Source organism: Aspergillus puulaauensis, chromosome 4, assembly GCF_016861865.1.
Source record: "Aspergillus puulaauensis MK2 DNA, chromosome 4, nearly complete sequence".
NCBI lineage: Eukaryota > Fungi > Ascomycota > Eurotiomycetes > Eurotiales > Aspergillaceae > Aspergillus > Aspergillus puulaauensis.
In genome coordinates, this window is record NC_054860.1 from 377424 (window position 1) to 395934 (window position 18511).

At 49.5% G+C, this 18511-nt stretch overlaps 9 protein-coding genes across 9 annotated transcripts; 4 read left to right on the plus strand and 5 right to left on the minus strand.

Moving 5' to 3' along the window:
* Window positions 1-356: 356 nt before the first annotated feature.
* On the plus strand, window positions 357-1321 carry APUU_40160S (RTA1 domain-containing protein; the record flags this gene model as incomplete). The annotated part of the gene is made up of 3 exons (XM_041703201.1): window positions 357-504; window positions 553-801; window positions 876-1321. The coding sequence occupies 3 exons, from the start codon at window positions 357-359 to the stop codon at window positions 1319-1321; spliced, it is 843 nt and encodes a 280-aa protein (XP_041555910.1).
* Window positions 1322-1735: 414 nt separating this feature from the next.
* APUU_40161A (uncharacterized protein) lies at window positions 1736-2193 on the minus strand (the record flags this gene model as incomplete). Its single annotated transcript, XM_041703202.1, has 2 exons — window positions 1736-1960; window positions 2023-2193. The coding sequence occupies 2 exons, from the start codon at window positions 2191-2193 to the stop codon at window positions 1736-1738; spliced, it is 396 nt and encodes a 131-aa protein (XP_041555911.1).
* Window positions 2194-2680: 487 nt separating this feature from the next.
* Window positions 2681-3928, minus strand: APUU_40162A (Zn(II)2Cys6 transcription factor; the record flags this gene model as incomplete). The annotated part of the gene is made up of 2 exons (XM_041703203.1): window positions 2681-3805; window positions 3860-3928. 2 exons carry the CDS (start codon window positions 3926-3928, stop codon window positions 2681-2683), a joined length of 1194 nt encoding a protein of 397 aa, XP_041555912.1.
* Window positions 3929-4402: 474 nt separating this feature from the next.
* Window positions 4403-6467, minus strand: APUU_40163A (putative MFS transporter; the record flags this gene model as incomplete). The annotated part of the gene is made up of 9 exons (XM_041703204.1): window positions 4403-4642; window positions 4719-4977; window positions 5034-5145; window positions 5195-5228; window positions 5274-5603; window positions 5653-5808; window positions 5858-6220; window positions 6267-6358; window positions 6407-6467. The coding sequence occupies 9 exons, from the start codon at window positions 6465-6467 to the stop codon at window positions 4403-4405; spliced, it is 1647 nt and encodes a 548-aa protein (XP_041555913.1).
* A 450-nt stretch (window positions 6468-6917) lies between these two features.
* Window positions 6918-8354, plus strand: APUU_40164S (NAD(P)/FAD-dependent oxidoreductase; the record flags this gene model as incomplete). The annotated part of the gene is made up of 3 exons (XM_041703205.1): window positions 6918-7080; window positions 7139-7773; window positions 7827-8354. 3 exons carry the CDS (start codon window positions 6918-6920, stop codon window positions 8352-8354), a joined length of 1326 nt encoding a protein of 441 aa, XP_041555914.1.
* Window positions 8355-9095: 741 nt separating this feature from the next.
* APUU_40165A (uncharacterized protein) lies at window positions 9096-9394 on the minus strand (the record flags this gene model as incomplete). Its single annotated transcript, XM_041703206.1, has 2 exons — window positions 9096-9189; window positions 9246-9394. The coding sequence occupies 2 exons, from the start codon at window positions 9392-9394 to the stop codon at window positions 9096-9098; spliced, it is 243 nt and encodes an 80-aa protein (XP_041555915.1).
* Window positions 9395-10018: 624 nt separating this feature from the next.
* On the plus strand, window positions 10019-11356 carry APUU_40166S (uncharacterized protein; the record flags this gene model as incomplete). The annotated part of the gene is made up of 4 exons (XM_041703208.1): window positions 10019-10203; window positions 10257-10588; window positions 10634-10974; window positions 11033-11356. The coding sequence occupies 4 exons, from the start codon at window positions 10019-10021 to the stop codon at window positions 11354-11356; spliced, it is 1182 nt and encodes a 393-aa protein (XP_041555916.1).
* Window positions 11357-15984: 4628 nt separating this feature from the next.
* APUU_40167A (uncharacterized protein) lies at window positions 15985-16441 on the minus strand (the record flags this gene model as incomplete). The annotated part of the gene is made up of 2 exons (XM_041703209.1): window positions 15985-16237; window positions 16296-16441. 2 exons carry the CDS (start codon window positions 16439-16441, stop codon window positions 15985-15987), a joined length of 399 nt encoding a protein of 132 aa, XP_041555917.1.
* A 500-nt stretch (window positions 16442-16941) lies between these two features.
* On the plus strand, window positions 16942-18298 carry APUU_40168S (uncharacterized protein; the record flags this gene model as incomplete). Its single annotated transcript, XM_041703210.1, has 4 exons — window positions 16942-17159; window positions 17229-17509; window positions 17555-17895; window positions 17948-18298. 4 exons carry the CDS (start codon window positions 16942-16944, stop codon window positions 18296-18298), a joined length of 1191 nt encoding a protein of 396 aa, XP_041555918.1.
* Window positions 18299-18511: the final 213 nt, after the last annotated feature.

The following is an 18511-nucleotide window of genomic DNA, read 5'->3' on the forward strand; positions in this document are numbered from 1 at the left end:
CCAGTGTCTCCTTAAAACCCCTACTCTGTTCTAAAATTATTTCCATAATGGGCGGACGCTCGTTCTCGTACCCATAACCCTTTTCGGTGCAGACCCGTTGCCACTGCCTGGAAGCTTAGCTGCTCCACCGTTCTCTTTCGCTTTCTTGTCCATTTTTGTTAAAGCGCAACTTGTTGAAACTGCTAGTTGCTCGGATACTCGTATAGCTCCCTGGTCATGGTGCTGCCTACCTGCACATGCCCGCTATCTCCCACTATATGGAGCAAAACAATAGATAGACAATGAACAGAAAATTTATATAAGTAGGATACCTTCCCTAAGTATTGATTTTGTCTCACCGTCCAACACTCGTCAACATGGCACACAAGTACTACAACTACAATCCCTCCGAAGGCGCCGCCATCCCCTTCGCCGCGCTGTTCGGCCTCACCACCGTCATCCACATCTGGCAGACAATCCGAACCCGAACATGGTACCTGATCCCGTTCATAGTTGGCGGCGTCTGTAAGCTACTCTAGTCCTCCAAATCCCACCCATCTCTAACATCCACAGTCGAGGCAATCGGCTACCTCTGCAGATTCATCAGCGCGCGAGAAACCCCAGACTGGACAATGAAGCCCTACGTCGGCCAAAGCGTGCTCATTCTGCTCGGCCCAGCCCTGTTCGCCGCCTCAATCTATATGCTCCTCGGACGCATCATTCGCGTTTTAAACGCCGGTTCGATCTCGCCTATTCGGCCGACATGGTTAACAAAGATCTTCGTGACGGGCGATATTCTCTCCTTCTTACTCCAAAGCGGCGGTGCGTTACTCAACCCTCATCTAGAACGATCCCTCTACCCAGAAATCTAGTCTAACATATATTTGAATGGCCAGGAGGCGGAATGCAAGCGAGTGCCACGGACGCCTCAAAAGCAGACATGGGCGAGAAGATGATCCTCGGCGGTCTCTTCGTGCAGATCCTCTTCTTCAGTATCTTCATCATTGTCTCGATAATCTTTCACCGGCGGATGCTTTCAACGCCCCTGAACTACATTGGAACTGGGCTGCCGTGGGGCCGGTACCTCAAAATCCTGTATGCTGTCAGCACGCTGATTATGGTCCGTTCGGCGTTTCGGGTTGCGGAGTATGTTCAGGGGAAGGAGGGGTTTCTGCAGAGTAAGGAGGTGTTTATCTATCTGTTTGATGGGGCGCTTATGCTTGTTTGCTGTGGCGTTTTGAATGTTTGGCATCCGAGTGCGATTGTTGATGGGAGGAAGGACAAGTATAAGCCGGCGGAGGATTTGGAGATGTTGAGAGGGGGTGCCCATACTGCGTACTAGGTCAATGGCGAGATTCTAGACCTATTGTACTATATTGTTTCAACTGTTAATTTGCTGATAGAATACATGGTTTCCGGGATGTACTTTAGTGGGATTGACGAACAGATTCTTAATTACAGTAGCACACGGTCTTGCTTGGTTCGCTGGAAAGTCGACAATAAATACACAGATGACAAATAGAATGGCAATTTCTAAACATCTAATACATCTCATCAAAACATAACAATTGGATTCCTTTCCCTTCAACAGCCAAGCCATCTAGACAGCGCCAGAGTATTTCGCAGCCTCTCCAGGCAACATCCCATGCTGTTTATAATACCGTCGTTCGCAAACGCATATGAAAGAAAGGTAACCGGCTAGAGGACTATATCAAGCAACAATTAGCTTCTAGTTAGGGACCGAGTCATCAGAAACCTACACCAGCGTGATAGCCAGAATGATAATGATCGCGCCCAGTGCCTTGCTGCTCGTCGAAGTCGCCCCCATGGTCCCCATGATTGTGATAATAAACAGCGCAAACCAGAACACTGTATCAATTACATTCAAAGTGATATTGACCTTGGTGTTTGCCCATCGCTTGAGTCGATTAATGTGGCCCGTCGTGACTTGGTATGCCATGAAAAGGGCGGATTTTACACACTATTCGACACGTCTGTTAGCAATGGATTCATTATATAGAAAAGCATGGAAAGGTTGCTAACCACTGCAATTCCCCATGTATTTGTTCTCCCCCTCGGAGTCCCGCCGTCGGCTATGCGGGCAATGGCTAGGATGAAGGTTATCAAGACTAGAAATCCGATCGCAATGTGCAGTTTGAACTTCCGTCTCGGAATACGCTCGGGTGGGGCATTCAGTTTCTGGAGGATATTCATCTTGATGCTGAGGAATGTGTGAAGTTTGATTTGAGCAATGGATAGTCAGAGGATGTAGTTGTATAACTGACAGGACTCTTGTTGAGGAGCAATATGTATTTATGCTAACAGATCCAGGAATATAAGACATGGAAATATGCTGCCTACATCAATTTCGCCTTGTAGTCCGAAAAGTGAGGATATCTATTAATACCTAATCTTGTGTGCTCGGGTTCGGGTTCGTATGGCTGTCCCAATGCGGTTATCTATACAGACGGGCAGATCGATCAAGATTTGGCTTCCTAGGCAACAGTCAAGCGTGCCAATGGCAAACAAGAATTGCCACGTCCTAGGGTTTCCTCTTGTTCCAGTGTTGGCACCCCAATTGAGGATTAACGCCGGTTCCTTTCAATCTACATTTGCCAAGATGCAGTATCTAACTCCGTAACTATTGCATTTTTAATTATGAGGGACCATGAAGTATAACCCAGAAATACAAGTATAATTTTTATAGAGACCTGCCAACTCCAAAAACCTCAGCAACTGGCCACTCAATATGCGGCCTCCAAGGATCATCCAGCAGTGGAATAATGTCCTCCAACACAGCTCTGCCCCAGCACTGTAAAAAAGCGTTACCCCTGGCCATATGTAAGAAAGCACAGTAATAAGCATGGACCACTAAAGCAAACGGCTCTTTCGCCTGAAGATACCCCAGATACTCAGGAGACAACCGAATAGCCCACCCAGCAGCCAAAGTCATCGAGTTTGGCTGTACAAAGGCATGTCCTGATAGCTCTCGGATTGCAGAGATAACACGGGTATACGTTGCAGCATCATGCCCCCCAGTATGCAGGCATTGCGTATTCAACTTGTCAAGACAGTCCAGTGCTGTTTTAACATGGTCAGGAATCGCCAAAGAAGCATCCCCTGGGGAATACAGCGGCGCAAAGTTGCTCTGCCGCAGAACAGGATACGACGCCTTGTTGATCTGCTGGACACCGCGACACAATACGAAGACTTTGTCCAGTGCATCCAACGAGGGTTTGTTCTCGTCTGTCTCGGTCAAGGCCGACCCAAATGCATACGCTACAACCAGCGCAGACAGGCCCACCAACGATGTCGCATTCTCTGCATTAACATTCCCCAGCCCATTCCGTAGAAACGGCAGCGCCTGCCCTTTATGCGCGGTGGCTATACCCAGCCAAAACGCCTGTTCTGACGCCTGTTCCGACAGCGCAAGATGCAGCGCCGAGACCGCCAGGATACCATGCATGAGAGGCGGTGTTTTCAGCGCCTCATCCACGAGATGAGTCTGCCAAACGATTCTGGTTTCCGTGTCGCGGGAGAAAAATTGACACGTCTCATGCTGCCAGTTCACCAGCAGCCTCAGCTGGACCATGTCCAGCGTGGAATTTGACGCCGGCGCTGTCTGGCGACCGAACGTATCCAGAAGCTGGAATGGGGCATCTTCTTCGGCATGTTTACCGGTACGCTCGCTGCCAGGCTGTTTGCGCCGTCGAGGGCGACCACGAGGAGGCTCATCCGCTGCCCAGATATAGGATGCCTCTGCGCCGTATTCGCACTGTTCGTCGCGTTGTTGGCAGTGTGTGCAGATGGGTCTTGCTTCGTCGCACTATCGCTCGTCAGAATGCGGCGCATTATTAATATAGGAGTCTGATTGGCATACCTTCACCCGACGCTGCTTGCACGCCTTACAGCCATGTCTGGACTTCCGGTGGGCACGACGCGTGGGCATGGCAGGGGCAGGGCACAGATCCAAGAGATCGCATAACTTCGTATTCGTAGAGCAACGCTTGCGACTGCAGGATCAGGATTGTCGCGCCGTTACATGTTCCAAGAGTTCTAGGCAGCTGTGAATTCCAGTCTTTGGAAGGATGTCCCGGTGCAGGGAAAATTTGTTGCCAAGAATCGTATGGACTTCCAAGTTAGGGTATGGGTACGAGTACGAGTGGCGTTTTCCAGACAACCATGGATTAAGTAAAGAATATGGAAATTACTTCTTTTTAAGCTGGAGTATATTTCGGTGCATACCTACTTATTTTGCCAGAAGAGTGATTTAGGAACACTGGCGCTGCGCGAGTGCGTTTCTAGGGCATATTCGGGGTATTTACCATACATATACCGTCCTAAAAGCAACAATGGATCACAACAACCGTTCAAAACAACCAAAGGGCACAACTCAGTACGGTAAAGCGAACGTCTTCGAAGATCAAATAACAACCCCCTCCGAAACAAACCTCCAGTACCTCTTCGCACACCATTTCCGCCACCTCTTCCCCCAAACCATCGAAGGCCCAGCCAGCGCCATACTCGCCAGCACCAACGCCCCAAAAAACGTAAACGCCCTTCCATAATCCGTCGCCTCGATGAACGGCTGGACCGAAAACGACATGGCGAAGTTGATACACGACGAGCAGATCGCAAGCACGACCACAAGTTCGCTTGATATCTACCCCAGATTCGCAGTCAGTTAGCCGCTTCAATGTATATCGTTGGCAAGTACACAGTGAGGAGTGAAGACGTACCCCCTCAAAACACTCCATCGCATAGGCAGTGGCTACACTGGCAGCAGCAACCTGCTGCGCGACCATCCCGCCTAGTCCGACGGCAATAAGCACCCAGGATTTTCCGTACGACGCGGCCCACCCGTACATGAAGTACCCGACTGCGCCGTAGACGAAGGCAAGGGAGAGAATCCACAGGCGCATTTCTGGCTCTTTGTATCCGGCGTTGCGGCGAGCGAGGCGGAGGACTACGAGGTCGCCGAGGGCGCCGGTTCCCATTCTGTAGTTGTTAGTTACGAGGGTATATAGAGATATGGGATGGATAGTGAGTGATACCCGATGAAAGAGCCGACTAGGGCAGCGAGGAAGAGTAGGCCGGTTGCTCCGGTTCCCCAGTTGTAAGGAGCTTCGGTCATGATCTCGGAGATGGTGTTGAAGGAGACGATGCCTGAGGGTGTCAGTTATTATGCTATATCGTGTAGTAGGATTTACAATACCCGCTGTGTTTGCGAAAGCGTAGATCAGGCCAGCCTGTATTGCGGTTAGCTTGCAGCTGACTGGGGGCTAGACACGTACTATGACAATATTCGGAAATGCAAACAGATGGAACGGTCGCCGGAAGTACTGCCACCAGGTGGTCTTGTCCTCCTTGAAGTAGTGAACTGGCGCGAGGACCTGCCAGTAGTTGCGTGGTAGGAAGTCAAAGTCGCCATCGTTGACTGTCGTCTGCCGGTCTAGAGGGTCTATGGATGGTTCCTTCTTGGTATCACTGGTTGGATGAGTACTGCTATCCTGATATGTCTGACTGGTAGCGTTTTGGGAGACGGCAGCTCTCGACCTCTCGAGCGCATATCGAGGGAAGAGAGAATCGTCCAGGGTGAAAGCAAACAAGACAACGACAGCGCCCTGATATACAGTCAGTGGGTGATAACATATTAACCAAGTATAAACATACACTGAGAATGGCAACAACCCTGTAAGCCCACCTCCAGCCAGGTCCCTCAGCAATATAGCCGCCCAGGATTAAGCCCAAGATGGTACCCAGCTGCTGTCCCCAGACGTAAACAGCCAGCATAGTACCACGTTGGTGGGCGAAGAATATATCAAACACCTACCGAAATTAATACTGTCCACTGGAGGTCCAAAGAAGAAAAGCATACCGTAAGTTGAATGATAGCCTGGTAAGCACCCTGCCCAATTCCCCCGACCAGGCTGTTCAGGTACCATTGCGGCGTGCCATAGATATACGAATTCCACACAGAGGCCGCCATAACGATTATCATCGAGGAGATATACACAATCTTGCGACCAAACTTCATGGCCGTCGGAATCCAGAGGACATTGACAAATCCCAGAAGCAGGTAGTTGAGGGCAGATCCTCCGTTCATGTCGGCAATCGTGACATCGATTTCATCCGATATAACAGTCCAGGCAGCACCGGAGACGTTCTCACCGAATGCCATGACAGTGGCGAACAGCGTCGCCAGGAACAGGCTCCATGCCTTTTTTGGCTTGGGCCAGTTCTGGGTACGTTAGAGCGAACCTGATGTGGCGACGGAAGAGGCATACCAGGGGGTCTCGTGCTGTGTCTAGTGGGCGAGGAACAAGCACCACATTGTGCTCGGTAGTGTCGTGCGATTGCTCGACCTGTGTCTTGTCCCCTGTGGAGCATCAGTGGGTGCTCTGTCCTGCAGGGGTGGTGCCACTACCAACAAAGAAGACTGTTCCTGGAACTTCAGTCTGGGAGATGTCGTCTACTCCACCAGCCATTGTGAATGGTAATTATTGCAGAAGTGCTGGCGGATGCCGATAGCAGGACTATGGCCATGCCGGATCAGGTTCTATTTAAGCATTGTCAAGGCAGAGCAAGCGAGATACGAAGGTTTGATATCCGAGGCGACAATGCGGAGAAAGCGATAGGGACAAAAGCAAGGAAGGTCCAAGAGAAGACGAGCAGATGCTAAACTTGTTAGGGCATAGTATGGAGTCTCTATCAGTCTCTCTATCGGGCTCACTGCGGGGAGCGCGGGGAAGCCTCGGAATCCGCCGATAACCCTGAAGTCGTGCACTGTTTTAGTTTACTCCATCCCTGCTGCCGACAACAACCATTCGCTGTCAACGCTCTCGCATCCGGATGGACCTTCCACGCCAACATTGGCTGCAATTAGCGGTATTTAAATAAGACACAATCCAGCAGCAGACACATTAAGATCAACCATCATGTCGAACGAGGCTATTCTGATTATCGGCGGCGGCACATGGGGCTGCAGCACCGCTCTCCAGCTCGCACGCAACGGCTATACAAACGTAACTGTGTTCGACCGGAGCCCGATTCCCTCGCCTATATCGGCCGGAAATGACGTGAACAAAATTATGGAAGAGGGTATACAGAATGTTGTTTACTGGCGCGATCGTCAACTGGCTAATACAACTGCACACAGGCTGGCCCTCGGAATCCGACTCGGATGAGCAATACGTCTGGAACAGAATGCACCAACTAGCGACAGACGCCTGGAAAAATGATCCCGTTTATCGACCCTTCTACCATCCCACTGGGTTCATCATGGCTGCATCACAAGAGTCCGCCCAGCACGAGCTTATCGACGACTACATCCGCACTTGCAAGGACAAGCTGCGCCTACTAAACACCCCGAAGGAGTTCCGAGCCACCATGCCTGAGGGTGTCCTCACTGGAGACTTTCCTAAATGGAAGGGGTTCTTCCGGGAATCGGGTGCAGGATGGGTATTTGCCCGGGGAGCCCTGGAGGCAGCGTATCGCGAGGCGTCGCGTCTGGGCGTCAGGTTTGTTGTTGGATCAGCCGCTGGGAGTGTTAAGCGGCTGCTCTACTCAGATGCCTGGGACGATGTGATCGGTATTCAAACCGCAGATGGACGGAAGCATAGAGGAGACCGCGTTATCCTCTGTGCCGGGGCCAACAGCGACCATTTGCTAGACTTCAAACGACAACTGCGACCGACAGCCTGGACGCTGGCGCATATTCAGATGACGGACGATGAGCGAGAACTGTGGAAAGACCTGCCTGTGCTGTTCAACCCCAATCGTGGATTCTTCATCGTACGTCTGCCTACTTGACACCGCAGCCGAGTGCTAACCCTATACCCTACAAGGAACCTGATGCTCAGAATGGGCAACTGAAATTCGTCGACGAGCACCCCGGATACTGCAATTTCGTCCATGACCCAGATACTGGCATCGAGAAATCCATTCCCTTTGCAAAGCATCAGATTCCCGTCCAATCCGAGCGCAGTGCAAGGCAATTCCTGCGCGAAGCCGTCCCTCACATCGCCGATCGCCCGTTCGCCTTCGCCCGAATCTGCTGGGACGCAGACACCCCGGACAGACAATTCCTGATTGCCCAGCACCCGCAGTACAAGTCTCTTGTTGTTGCTGTTGGCGGGTCTGGGAATGGGTTCATGATGATGCCCGCCGTTGGGACTGCCATCCATAAAACGCTAGAGGGGGTGCTTGAACCGAGATTGAAGCATGGGTTTAGATGGAGACCTGAGACTGCGGTGGGTAGGGACTGGCGCGATACGCAGCATCGGTATGGTGGTGATGGCACTGTAAGGGAATTTCAGAAGGTTGATGCCTGGACTCGGATCGGGGAGAGTGCAAAGGGACTGAGCAATCTGTAGCTAGAATGGTTTGCAGTTAAGATAATGCACAGAGATACCATGCTATAACTGGAATATCGAAGACTGGTGCTGGGATAGTTCCAAGTGTGCTTTGCGTGGTTTGTGCATAAACAGCAATTCACTTGTCTTGTACACAGATATCTTGCTGCCCTAGGCAAATACTCTTTCCGGGTGATGTCGGAGTACCATAAAGGAAATGTCCCTGATTGAATGTGCTGTTGTCCGTAGTGATGGGATCTTATCTGCTATAGGCACAGGGTGCTTTGCCGGTATTGGTCTTTCTAAAGCCGGCCGGTCATTGACTTGCATAATAATATTTCATTAATATGATACACTACTGATTGGTTAACAGCAATAAGACAGTAGACTGGGCGCAGTAGCAGGGGAAACAAAAAAAGAATTTTTCATTGAAAAGAAAGATGTAGATATGCTTTGGGCTCTGGTGTGCAGAAGACTTGCACAAAGGTATAATGCGCATAGGGAAACAAGGGCAACGCGACAACTTATCTCTTAGGATCTTTCACTATACCAGGGAACCATTCCTGGTATCATCTTCAGAGTGCTGTGATGCGGCCCACCAGCGCCAGATGTGGCGCCGTTTCCCTAATTATTAGTTGGTTCAATCAGCTTCTGTCTTCTTTTCTGAACCGGAGCCTCACGCTTATTCCATGGAAGAACAACCGTCTCGGGAGACTCCCTGAGGCCATCTGGGGCAAGCCTCCAGTGCATAGTATACCAGAGTCATGCGGTAATGAGGGCATCATTCGTCAGCCGAATGGTTGCATGGACCGATTTGCGTGCATCCCAGTAGCCCGGAGAGAAGTGAAGCTCGTTGCTATATCAGATTCAATTAGCAAAGTGCTTCAAACCTAGGATGATGCTGGTATTTACATGACCATGGCCTCCGTAATAGCCACCGTATGACCGTGGCCATTCCTGATCTGCCTATGATCGCTAACACAGCCTTGTATCTCCTCGCGATTGGCCTCCTCGAAGGGCAGTGAACACCCGTCCCTATCAAAGCGCAGATTTACCGCCATGGCTGTGTACGAGAAGGGTGTCTGATCAGGTAAAGTTCAGCGAGTCTCCCAGAACGAGATGTCCTCTATGGAATCAACCAGTGCTTGCCTATCGGGAGATCTCGGGGACGGTTGATGCTTTTATAACAATACTTTTAGGCCCCCAGTGTGCATTAGGAGGTAGATAATTGTATGTGCGGCCTTGTTCTGGAAGGTTAAATTGCTAGTTCCCTTAATAGTGCATAAAGGCTCAGTACAGAGTTCACAAGTACACAAGAGGTGAGCCCATTGTTTAGCCGATAAACATCCCGTCTGATATATCTAAAGAGGGACTCCTTGAAGAGGTTTGTTGTCACCATTCACCACACGCTACTGTGGACCCTGCACCGCTTGGTCGCCAATTACAGCAGTTTATGGAAGGCTTTATATTCGCTGACCGATGTGGCACCTCATAAAGGAGAACATGCCTTCATCTCCGAAACGGTCTTTGTCCTGCTGGTAGTTCCTTGACAATGTATATGCCCCGATTACGGAATACACACAAGGCCGATTACGGGCCAGGAGCATTTAAAAGCGAAATTGGGACTCGACTTTGCAGCCATTCATTTTCAATCTAGGTTGTTCACTCACACTCACAGATCGACAATGGCAGATCTATCAGTTTACAAGCCGCGCAACCTTCTGTACACACAGGAGCCCATCCGAAGGTACCGCTCTGACGGCTACCATCCGGTATGTCTAGGAGATACTTTCAACAATGGCCGTTACAAAATATACCACAAGCTCGGCTGGGGAGGCCATGCCACTGTCTGGCTAGCTAATGACACGAAGTTTGTTGAATTCCCAACTCATTATTTTCCACCATATTAATTAAATTAAACAGAGACAACAAATGGGTGGCTTTGAAGATCATGGCAGCGGCCGTATCAAAGGAATCCACCGAGGTGCACAATTCACAACTACTACAAAGGGCCTCAGAAACCGGCCCGTCCACAAAGCATGTTGTTCAGGTCCTAGACTCTTTCATGAACCAGGGTCCTAATGGAGGCCACAGGTGTATTGTACTCGAGCTGCTAGGACCTTCTGTTGGTAAGGTAATGAGCCTCTATACCTGGGCTGAAGATGATACGCCTAAACCCGACCTTATCGTTCGGATGGCAGAACAGGTTCTCGAGGGTCTCCAGTTTATGCACCATGCGGGCATTGCACACGGAGGTAAGTACGAGCTACACTATTTACAAGATTACTAAATGAGTGCAGATATAAGCGCTGGCAACATTGCTTTTCGGAGTACAAATCTTTCAGAGGCAACTACAGAACGTATTCTAGAGATTTTGGGAGAGCCTTATTTTGAAGAGCTGGAGCGCCTTGATGGCAAGCCACTCGACTATGGCCTGCCGAAGTATATCGTTGAAGCGGCAGACTGGGATAAGTGGCTATTTGAAGAAAAGGAGGATCTTTGTATATTAGACCTCGGAGAGGCGTTTATAGAAGGAAGCGAGACTGAGCGACTGGCACAGCCGGGTGCTTTACAAGCGCCTGAGACTTTTTTCATCGGGCGATTTGATCATACTGTCGACCTATGGTCTGCCGGTTGCATGGTGAGTCGTGGTAACCGGATGGATGATTAGTAGTCCCAATATTAACCATCAAACGCAGATCTACAGCTTCGTATTTGGTCTGTTTCCTTTCTGGCACCTCGGCAACGATGAAGTACTGGTGGCACAGATGATCGGGTTTGTTGAAGCCCTACCGGAAGAGTGGAGGGAACAGTGGCTTGAGATGCGCGACAAGTCAAAGCATCACAAATCCCTGGCCGAGACCGAAGGTATCCAAAACGCGGAGCTGGAAAAGAAGTTCAACACAGTTGACCCAACTCTTGCTGTCCTTCTGCCGGTCATTCGAGGGCTGATGCGATTTCGCCCATCGGATCGTCTGAGTGCGTCCGAGGCACTTAATCTCTTGAGGAACACGCAAGCGTGATACTTATGAGTTAGGGCCAGTGATCAGTCTCTACTCGCAGTTTGCTTCTAACACCTTGCTTTCACAGTTTAGTTTTATAGTGTCTGATAGCCCTCTTGAATACAAAATTGTGATTTGAATTTGTGCTTTTGTAGTTATGACAGAGGCAGCTACAGCGTTCCCTTCTCTAACAAGCCATTTATAGCATGGGCATAAATATGAGATCACACCCCTTGATCTAGGGCATGTGAGTACCTCATCTTCAATAATCAACTGCTCTACAATACAGGAAAGATGGATTACCTAGTGCGCGAGGACCTTCTGCAGCTCGAAATGACAGTCAGAAAGTCCACGACAATACTTGACTTGGAAGGCGTTGAGCTAAACACGCGATTTAGCATACTTCCTTCTCGGCCGCTGGGATGCAGGAGACCTTCGACCATTCCGGATATGTGGCCTTCATTTTACGATAACTTGTCTGTATGATGAGTGATCGTACCGGGGAACTACTTCGGCCTTCATTGAGGCCCCGCCTTCTCGCACTCCGCTCGATTCTTCCGAGGACTCATACACAGTGCTGTGGAGAATGGCATCTCATGACAGTTCTTCCATCCGGAGCTATATGAAAGCGTCTTCAAACGGCACTGAAGAGGAACACCCGCACTGCCGAAACTCGGAAGCCAGCGAGGGAGAACAGCGGAAAGAAGAAAGAGATATCTTTTTTCTTTTCCCCTTTTTTCCGGGGCAGTATTTCAGCTGTCGAGATCCTGCTTGTCCTATCGCAAGGAAGCCCACCTGGGGCATCTTGGGTTGCCAGGAATCATAGATCGATTGTTGCTGCAGTTGCAGTTTGAACCAGAAAACCGCCAATTTAGCCCCGAAGTTGGCATCTGCAGATCTGAGCAAGTTCCGGGAAGAGGTTGGAGACCTGTGGCAAAAAGGATCTTTCCATTGTTGGTGGGGATGGATGACTGCGTTGTGAACCATAAGTAGTTAGGGCATTATCGATCTCTGCCCTCCGGAACGCGATGGTCTTCAGTATATGTGCAATTCATAAAACGGATACAGGGATTGAAGCAGCATTATGATCGTTGCCGATAGACCAACCCCAACCAGAATCAAGGTAGTGAAGATAGCCCTGAAAGGGAAGCTGCGCGGGCGGCCTGGGCAGACAGATTTTGTCACTGCAGACGATGTTGTAAATACTCTCTATAGCGCTATCGTCACAATCCCCGGAATAGGCGCCCACCTTTCAAGTATAGGAAGCACCCCCACCCCCTCATAAGAGACCCGCCGGCTAAGTCCAAACTTGATTGCCACAACGGAAAGAGTCATCGGTGCGATGAGGGAGATATTCACTTTGTATAATGCTGAGATGGTCGCCGCCGAGACCGTGTTCACAGCCGAGACTTGGTGTTTCCTGACAAATGGAGTCATTATAAAATCCAACCGAGGGGCAATGTAGAATTAAAAATTAACTAATCGTTCAACCTGGCACCCAAATCACCCGCAACCATGATCCAAAGTCCCTTTCCCACACACTACCAAAGATGATTATAACGTGGAGTACTTTTCCCCGTGAGCTCCAAGAAATGATCCTTACATATGTCAAGCGCAACGTCTGGAGTCTCACAGTATGCAAAGACTGGTGCTCGCAACTAATCGCACATCGTGTGAGGCATCTTAATCTTTCAGCTCGTATGCTCCTCGGCCTTTCTCGTCTTTCTCTAGATTATCTGACGGCGATGAGGAGACATACCAAGAGTCTCAATTTAACACTGAAATGGCCGGGAACTCCGAATGCATGGCACACCGCTGTATCCAACCTTTCCCCGGCCCAAGACGAATTGAACGGTGCAGTGCGCTGGATAGGGAGCAATATTTCTCGACTACATGCTCTGGAACGTTTCAGCCTCTCAAATTATCTTGAAATCGAGGTCTCCTGGGCTATGTTGACTGCGGAGACGTTCGAATATATTCTTGAGACTTTATCAAAGCGGCATCTGAAAGATGTCAGGATCGACCTACCCGGAGCTCCTCTGAAGAACCGCGTGCGCATGGATGGTCAAGAGTATTCCGGCACTCATGCGTGTGAGATAATTAGTCGACACTTCCCAGACACAGAAGTGCTGCATCTGCGACTCTCAATGATGTGTCCAAGAATCTTCTATACATTATACCCACGGCCCAGGGTACGGGCGCTTTTTATTTGGCTGAGTTTGGAACCAACCAGATGGCAGCAAGTGGAAGTGGATGCACTGTCGGCATGTTGAAACATTCGGCAGGGCTCTAGTGGAATCCCTCGAAACAGCCGTTATATTGCCTGCCTCGTCTGGATCATCATTTCCGAATCTTCACAATATTGAATTCAAGTATCTAGAGTGCTACAATGGTCAAGTTTCAAGGGGAGTACAAGAATCTTTCACACTGAACCGCAGCAACTCAGACTGTGGGTGGCGGCGGTCTCGGGCTATGGAGATAGACAGACGAAGTCACTCTTTTTAAGTGGAACTCAAGAGAGATCACAGGGAATCACAAAGTAGTATGCCAGGTTTCATAACTATTTACGTGCTGTTTCCTCGCCCTACTCATAATGTCATAATTAAGTAAGGGCTCACTTGAATTCTCTGTGCCGTTATTGGTTGATCAGGCCACACCTGCTCACTTACCACGCAGATATTTCTCCATTGCCACGGCACAAAAGTGCTGGGAAAAAGCATAAAAGGCAACGCGACATGCGTCTTATGGCGAGTGTCTCTTGATATTTTAGTTTTCTGCTTCCCACTATTCCACTAGTCCAATTTCATTTCATTCCCACAGCCCGGATGGACCAATTTTTCTATCTTGAGAAATACCAAATCATGGCCCGCAAGCCATGCGCCCATCTAAACGCATCATTTCAGCCATCTCCCGGGCCTTTTAAATAAAGACCCTTTCGTTCTGGGGTCGATCGAAACTCTGCACACAACGAAATATGATAGTGTTCAGCGTCAAAATTGAGAGCTTGGAGCTAAATCGGATTCAATTCGTATATTAATTGAAGGTGATAGCCGTCATAGTCTGGATGATTAACTCATGACAGGCCGATTATACCTATGTATACTAAGACATTTAACATCAACTGCCAAAATGTAATGACTGCTTGCGTTGAACAGTGTAGTAGTATCAGGAACCACGAGTCATTACCAGATGCGCCATGCTTTTCAATCAGGATCAAGGCCAGTAACTACCGCTGCTAGTTGGAAATTCACATACTACTGTAGTTAAAGGGTGCACCCTACCTTTAAGGATGGCAGAGACCCTATTGATATTATATTGGGACCCGCGGTACTGCCCTGATCCACATACAATGCAACCCCTGAAGAATGTCTCTGACCACAGATGTTTCCCGTTTATGGCTGGTTCAAACCTGGGGGTGCGTGTTGCTGGTAAGCCCGGAGACAGCTTATATGCACTGCTGTTACAGACTGCAAAGTTTGATCCATACCCAATTATTAGAGTTCTGCTACGACTCGGGGAATACGAGCCTTACCAGGCTCATACAAGTCAGAGACTCAGAAGGGGCGTGTCTCAGCAGTCAATATTCAGGTTATCCCGGCCGACCGAGCCCCAGAGGCCAGAGCCGGGGTAAGTTTTTGGAATGAAGATCGCAATACACGGAAGAATTGGAGAGCAGCAATATCGGTATGGTGGTGATGGCACCGTAAGGGACTTGGAGAGGGTGGATGGCTGGACTCGCATCGGAGTGAGCAATTTGTAGGTAGAATGACTTACTGTGTTTATGAAGCCACTAGTCTAGTGATCTCTCTGAAGTGGCCGCGGACTCCGTATGGATCCCCACCCTCGCCAACCTGGTGTCGACCAGACTTGGTTGGATTCTGGATGAGGCCGCCATAGCAGGAACCTGGTCGTTCGATATCGCCAGCAAAGCAGGCCATCGTGCGTAAAGAATACCATTCCCTCTCAAGGCCTGCCGGTTGGAAAGAGGCAGTAACCATCATAAGTGCCCTCTTGAGCAGGACTGAGTGGCGTGTCCCATGTGCCTTGCGGTCCTTCGTCCATTGAACTCAGCCTCTTTCATAGAAATCCACTTAGCAAAGCAATACCTGGCGCCGTTTTATCTTATTATGAAACCCACTGAAAGGGGGCTATCAGGGCCACATATCTAAGTGACTGGAGTACCTTGGAGGGCTCGTAAGGACCATGTCGTTACAAGCTGCGCCACATCTATTACGGCGAGCCAGATTTATGTCTAGAGCCCAGTGTACGGTACTGGCCGAGCCTATTTCACTTTGCAGTGTCAAAGGTACTTTTTTGGGATTACGGACTTGGCACACATCAAGGGTTTATTATTACAATATACTACGAAGGGACACAGTACTGCAATGTTTGTTATGAAGGGGCAAACTGAGACAAATAATGGATATTTGGTCTGACGTGCTTGTAGAAGCAGGGTATGACGAGGAACGAAGAAAGGGAAACAAGTGCGCAATGCAAAGCTAACAAGGAGTATTAGCACAAACCTTGTGTTAATAGTTTGCTCTTCAACAGGGAGTTACCCCCGGTGCAGTGTCTGGGAAGCTCATGATGACCGGCAGCAGCAGCCCTGCTACCCACTGCTGGTCTATGGGTCATCCATCGCTGAATTGTCAAGGTGCGCGGGACCTTGCCTTCTCCTCTTTCTTTGTCAACTTCGCCAATTTATTTTCCCTTTTGAATTCTTCGTCATTCCATGGAAGGAATACGGACTCCTCAGGGGCGTCCATTGGTCCTTCTGGAGGCAGCCGCCAATGGAGGGTATATCGGACGCCCTTCCGCCGAAGCTCACTGTTTGTCACCCAAACGGTGGAATGCTCCACGTCTAATGGATCCAATTCGCTTGTAGACATGTGAAGGTTGTTCCTGTTCGGAACGAGTTAGTGGAACGATCCGTACACAGGATAGCGTACCGGTCACTCACAATATATGAGCCTCATCAATCCAAACCCTTTCCCCGTGTCCATTGATGAAACTGGTGTTTCTATTTATGAACCGAATAAACTGACGGAGCCAGAACTTCCGGAAATAGGCAGAGCATTGTTTACCAAGGGTAACAGTGACAGACATTTTGACCCCAATGACGTATGGCGAGGCTTGAATGTACTATTCAACAGGAGGCACACCGGCCGCCTCTTTATATATCCCATGTGCTTGTGCCACGTTGAACAATTTGCTAGGCAGGTGTACTGGCTAGAGTCTCTAAGCCATGATAGATCAAAGAATACATTTGAACCGCCTTATTCACCCCTTGTCCAGATCCTTGGTTGATGCATTGCCCAGCCCTTACAGACAAAGGTACATGTGAAAGTGGTATAATTCCCACCTCAGCCCCTGTTTCGAACACTGAGAATGGTCCTCTATCTCATCAAGCTGCACAATGAAGCGCAGCGTATGAACAGAGCATTTTGTTGCCCAGAGACGTCTTTGTCATGCGATGGTTCTTTGTCGTCCATAGGCTCCGACTACGGAGGCAGCAAACTCTGGCTTGTTTAAAGACAAGGCCGGGGCGGCTTCTCGGTCATTCACTAGTGCTTGAACTCTTTTTACTAGTTATTCACATATACACGATGGCAGGGCTATCAGTCTATAGAAAACACAACCTTCTTTATACGCAGGAGCGTATCGAATGCTACGGGCCCGGTGGCTACCATCCGGTCTGTCTAGGCGACTCTTTCAACAACGATCGCTACAAGGTATACCACAAGCTAGGCTGGGGAGGCTTTTCCACCGTCTGGCTTGCTAATGACACAAGGCGAGTTCGAGTGCCGCGGGATTCCGTTGTCGGGTATTGCTAATGCGAAAATAGACGAAGCAAATGGATTGCTTTAAAGATAATGAAAGCTAATCATTCTAGTGCATCGCGAGAACTGCATAATCTACAGCTACTAACAGCGCGCTCCGAAGAAAACGCGATTTCACAACGCATTGCTCTAGTGCTCGACTCTTTCGTTCATGAGGGCCCGAACGGGGCCCATCAGTGTCTTGTATTCGACCTCCTTGGGCCATCGCTTGGCGACGTAATTAGCTGCTACGAATACGAGGGAGAGACCCTTGAGCCGGATGTTATTTTGCGGATCTGCGGGCAGCTTATCGAGGCTCTCAGGGTCCTGCATGAGGCTGACATGGTCCACGGAGGTAAGTTGGGCCGCAGGCAGCTGGCTGAATACTAAGGCAATATAGATATCAACGTTAGGAACATCGCGTTTCAGTGTACCGATCTCTCAAATGCCAGCACGGAGAAGATTCTCCAGGTCCTCGGTGAGCCCAAGTGCGAAGAGCTGGCTCGCCTTGATGGCAAGCCGCTCGATCCTGGCCTCCCGAAGCAAATCGTAGAGGCCGCACGTTGGAGGAAATGGTTTGACGAAGACGAGGAGGACATTTGCATCATTGACCTTGGAGAGGCTTTTGTCCAAGGAGAAGAGCCGAAGAAGCTGGCGCAACCGAGAGACCTGAGGGTGCCGGAGACGTTTTTCACAGGGAGATTCGACCACAAAGTCGACTCATGGGCTGCGGGCTGCGTGGTTAGTCAGGCAAGATAAACGAAGAAGTTTTAAGATTAATTGTGAAATACAGATGAACTGCTTGGTGTTCGGTGCATACCCCTTTGGCTGTCCCGGGGACGATGCCATCTTGGTGGGAGAGATGATCGGCTTCGTGGACGAACTGCCAGAGAAATGGCAGCAAAAGTGGGATGAGATGCGCCAGGCCTCCCAGTTCCGAGTTGGACTGAACGAGCTGGAAGGGGTGCAGAAGGGCGAGTTGGAAAAGAGGTTCAAGGAGCATGTAGATGATGCAAAGCTTGCCATTCTTCTCCCGGTTATTCAAGGGCTCATGAGACTGGATCCATCAGAGCGTTTGAGCGCATCTGAGGCTCTCGACCTTTTGAGATCAAAGAAGGCAGCGAGTTGTAACATGCAAGCGTGATGCTTGTGAGTTAGGGCTAGTGAACAGCCACTGCTTAGAGTTTGCTTTCACAGTTTGTTTTAGTGTCTACTAACCCTTTTGAATACATATTTTTGTTTCTAATTTGTGTTTTTGTAGTTATAATAAAGGCGGCTATAGGAACTTAAGTCTGTCAACGCTCGAGATTATAACGAAAAATGGATGCTTTAATGAACATGGTGAAAAGGGGGCAGT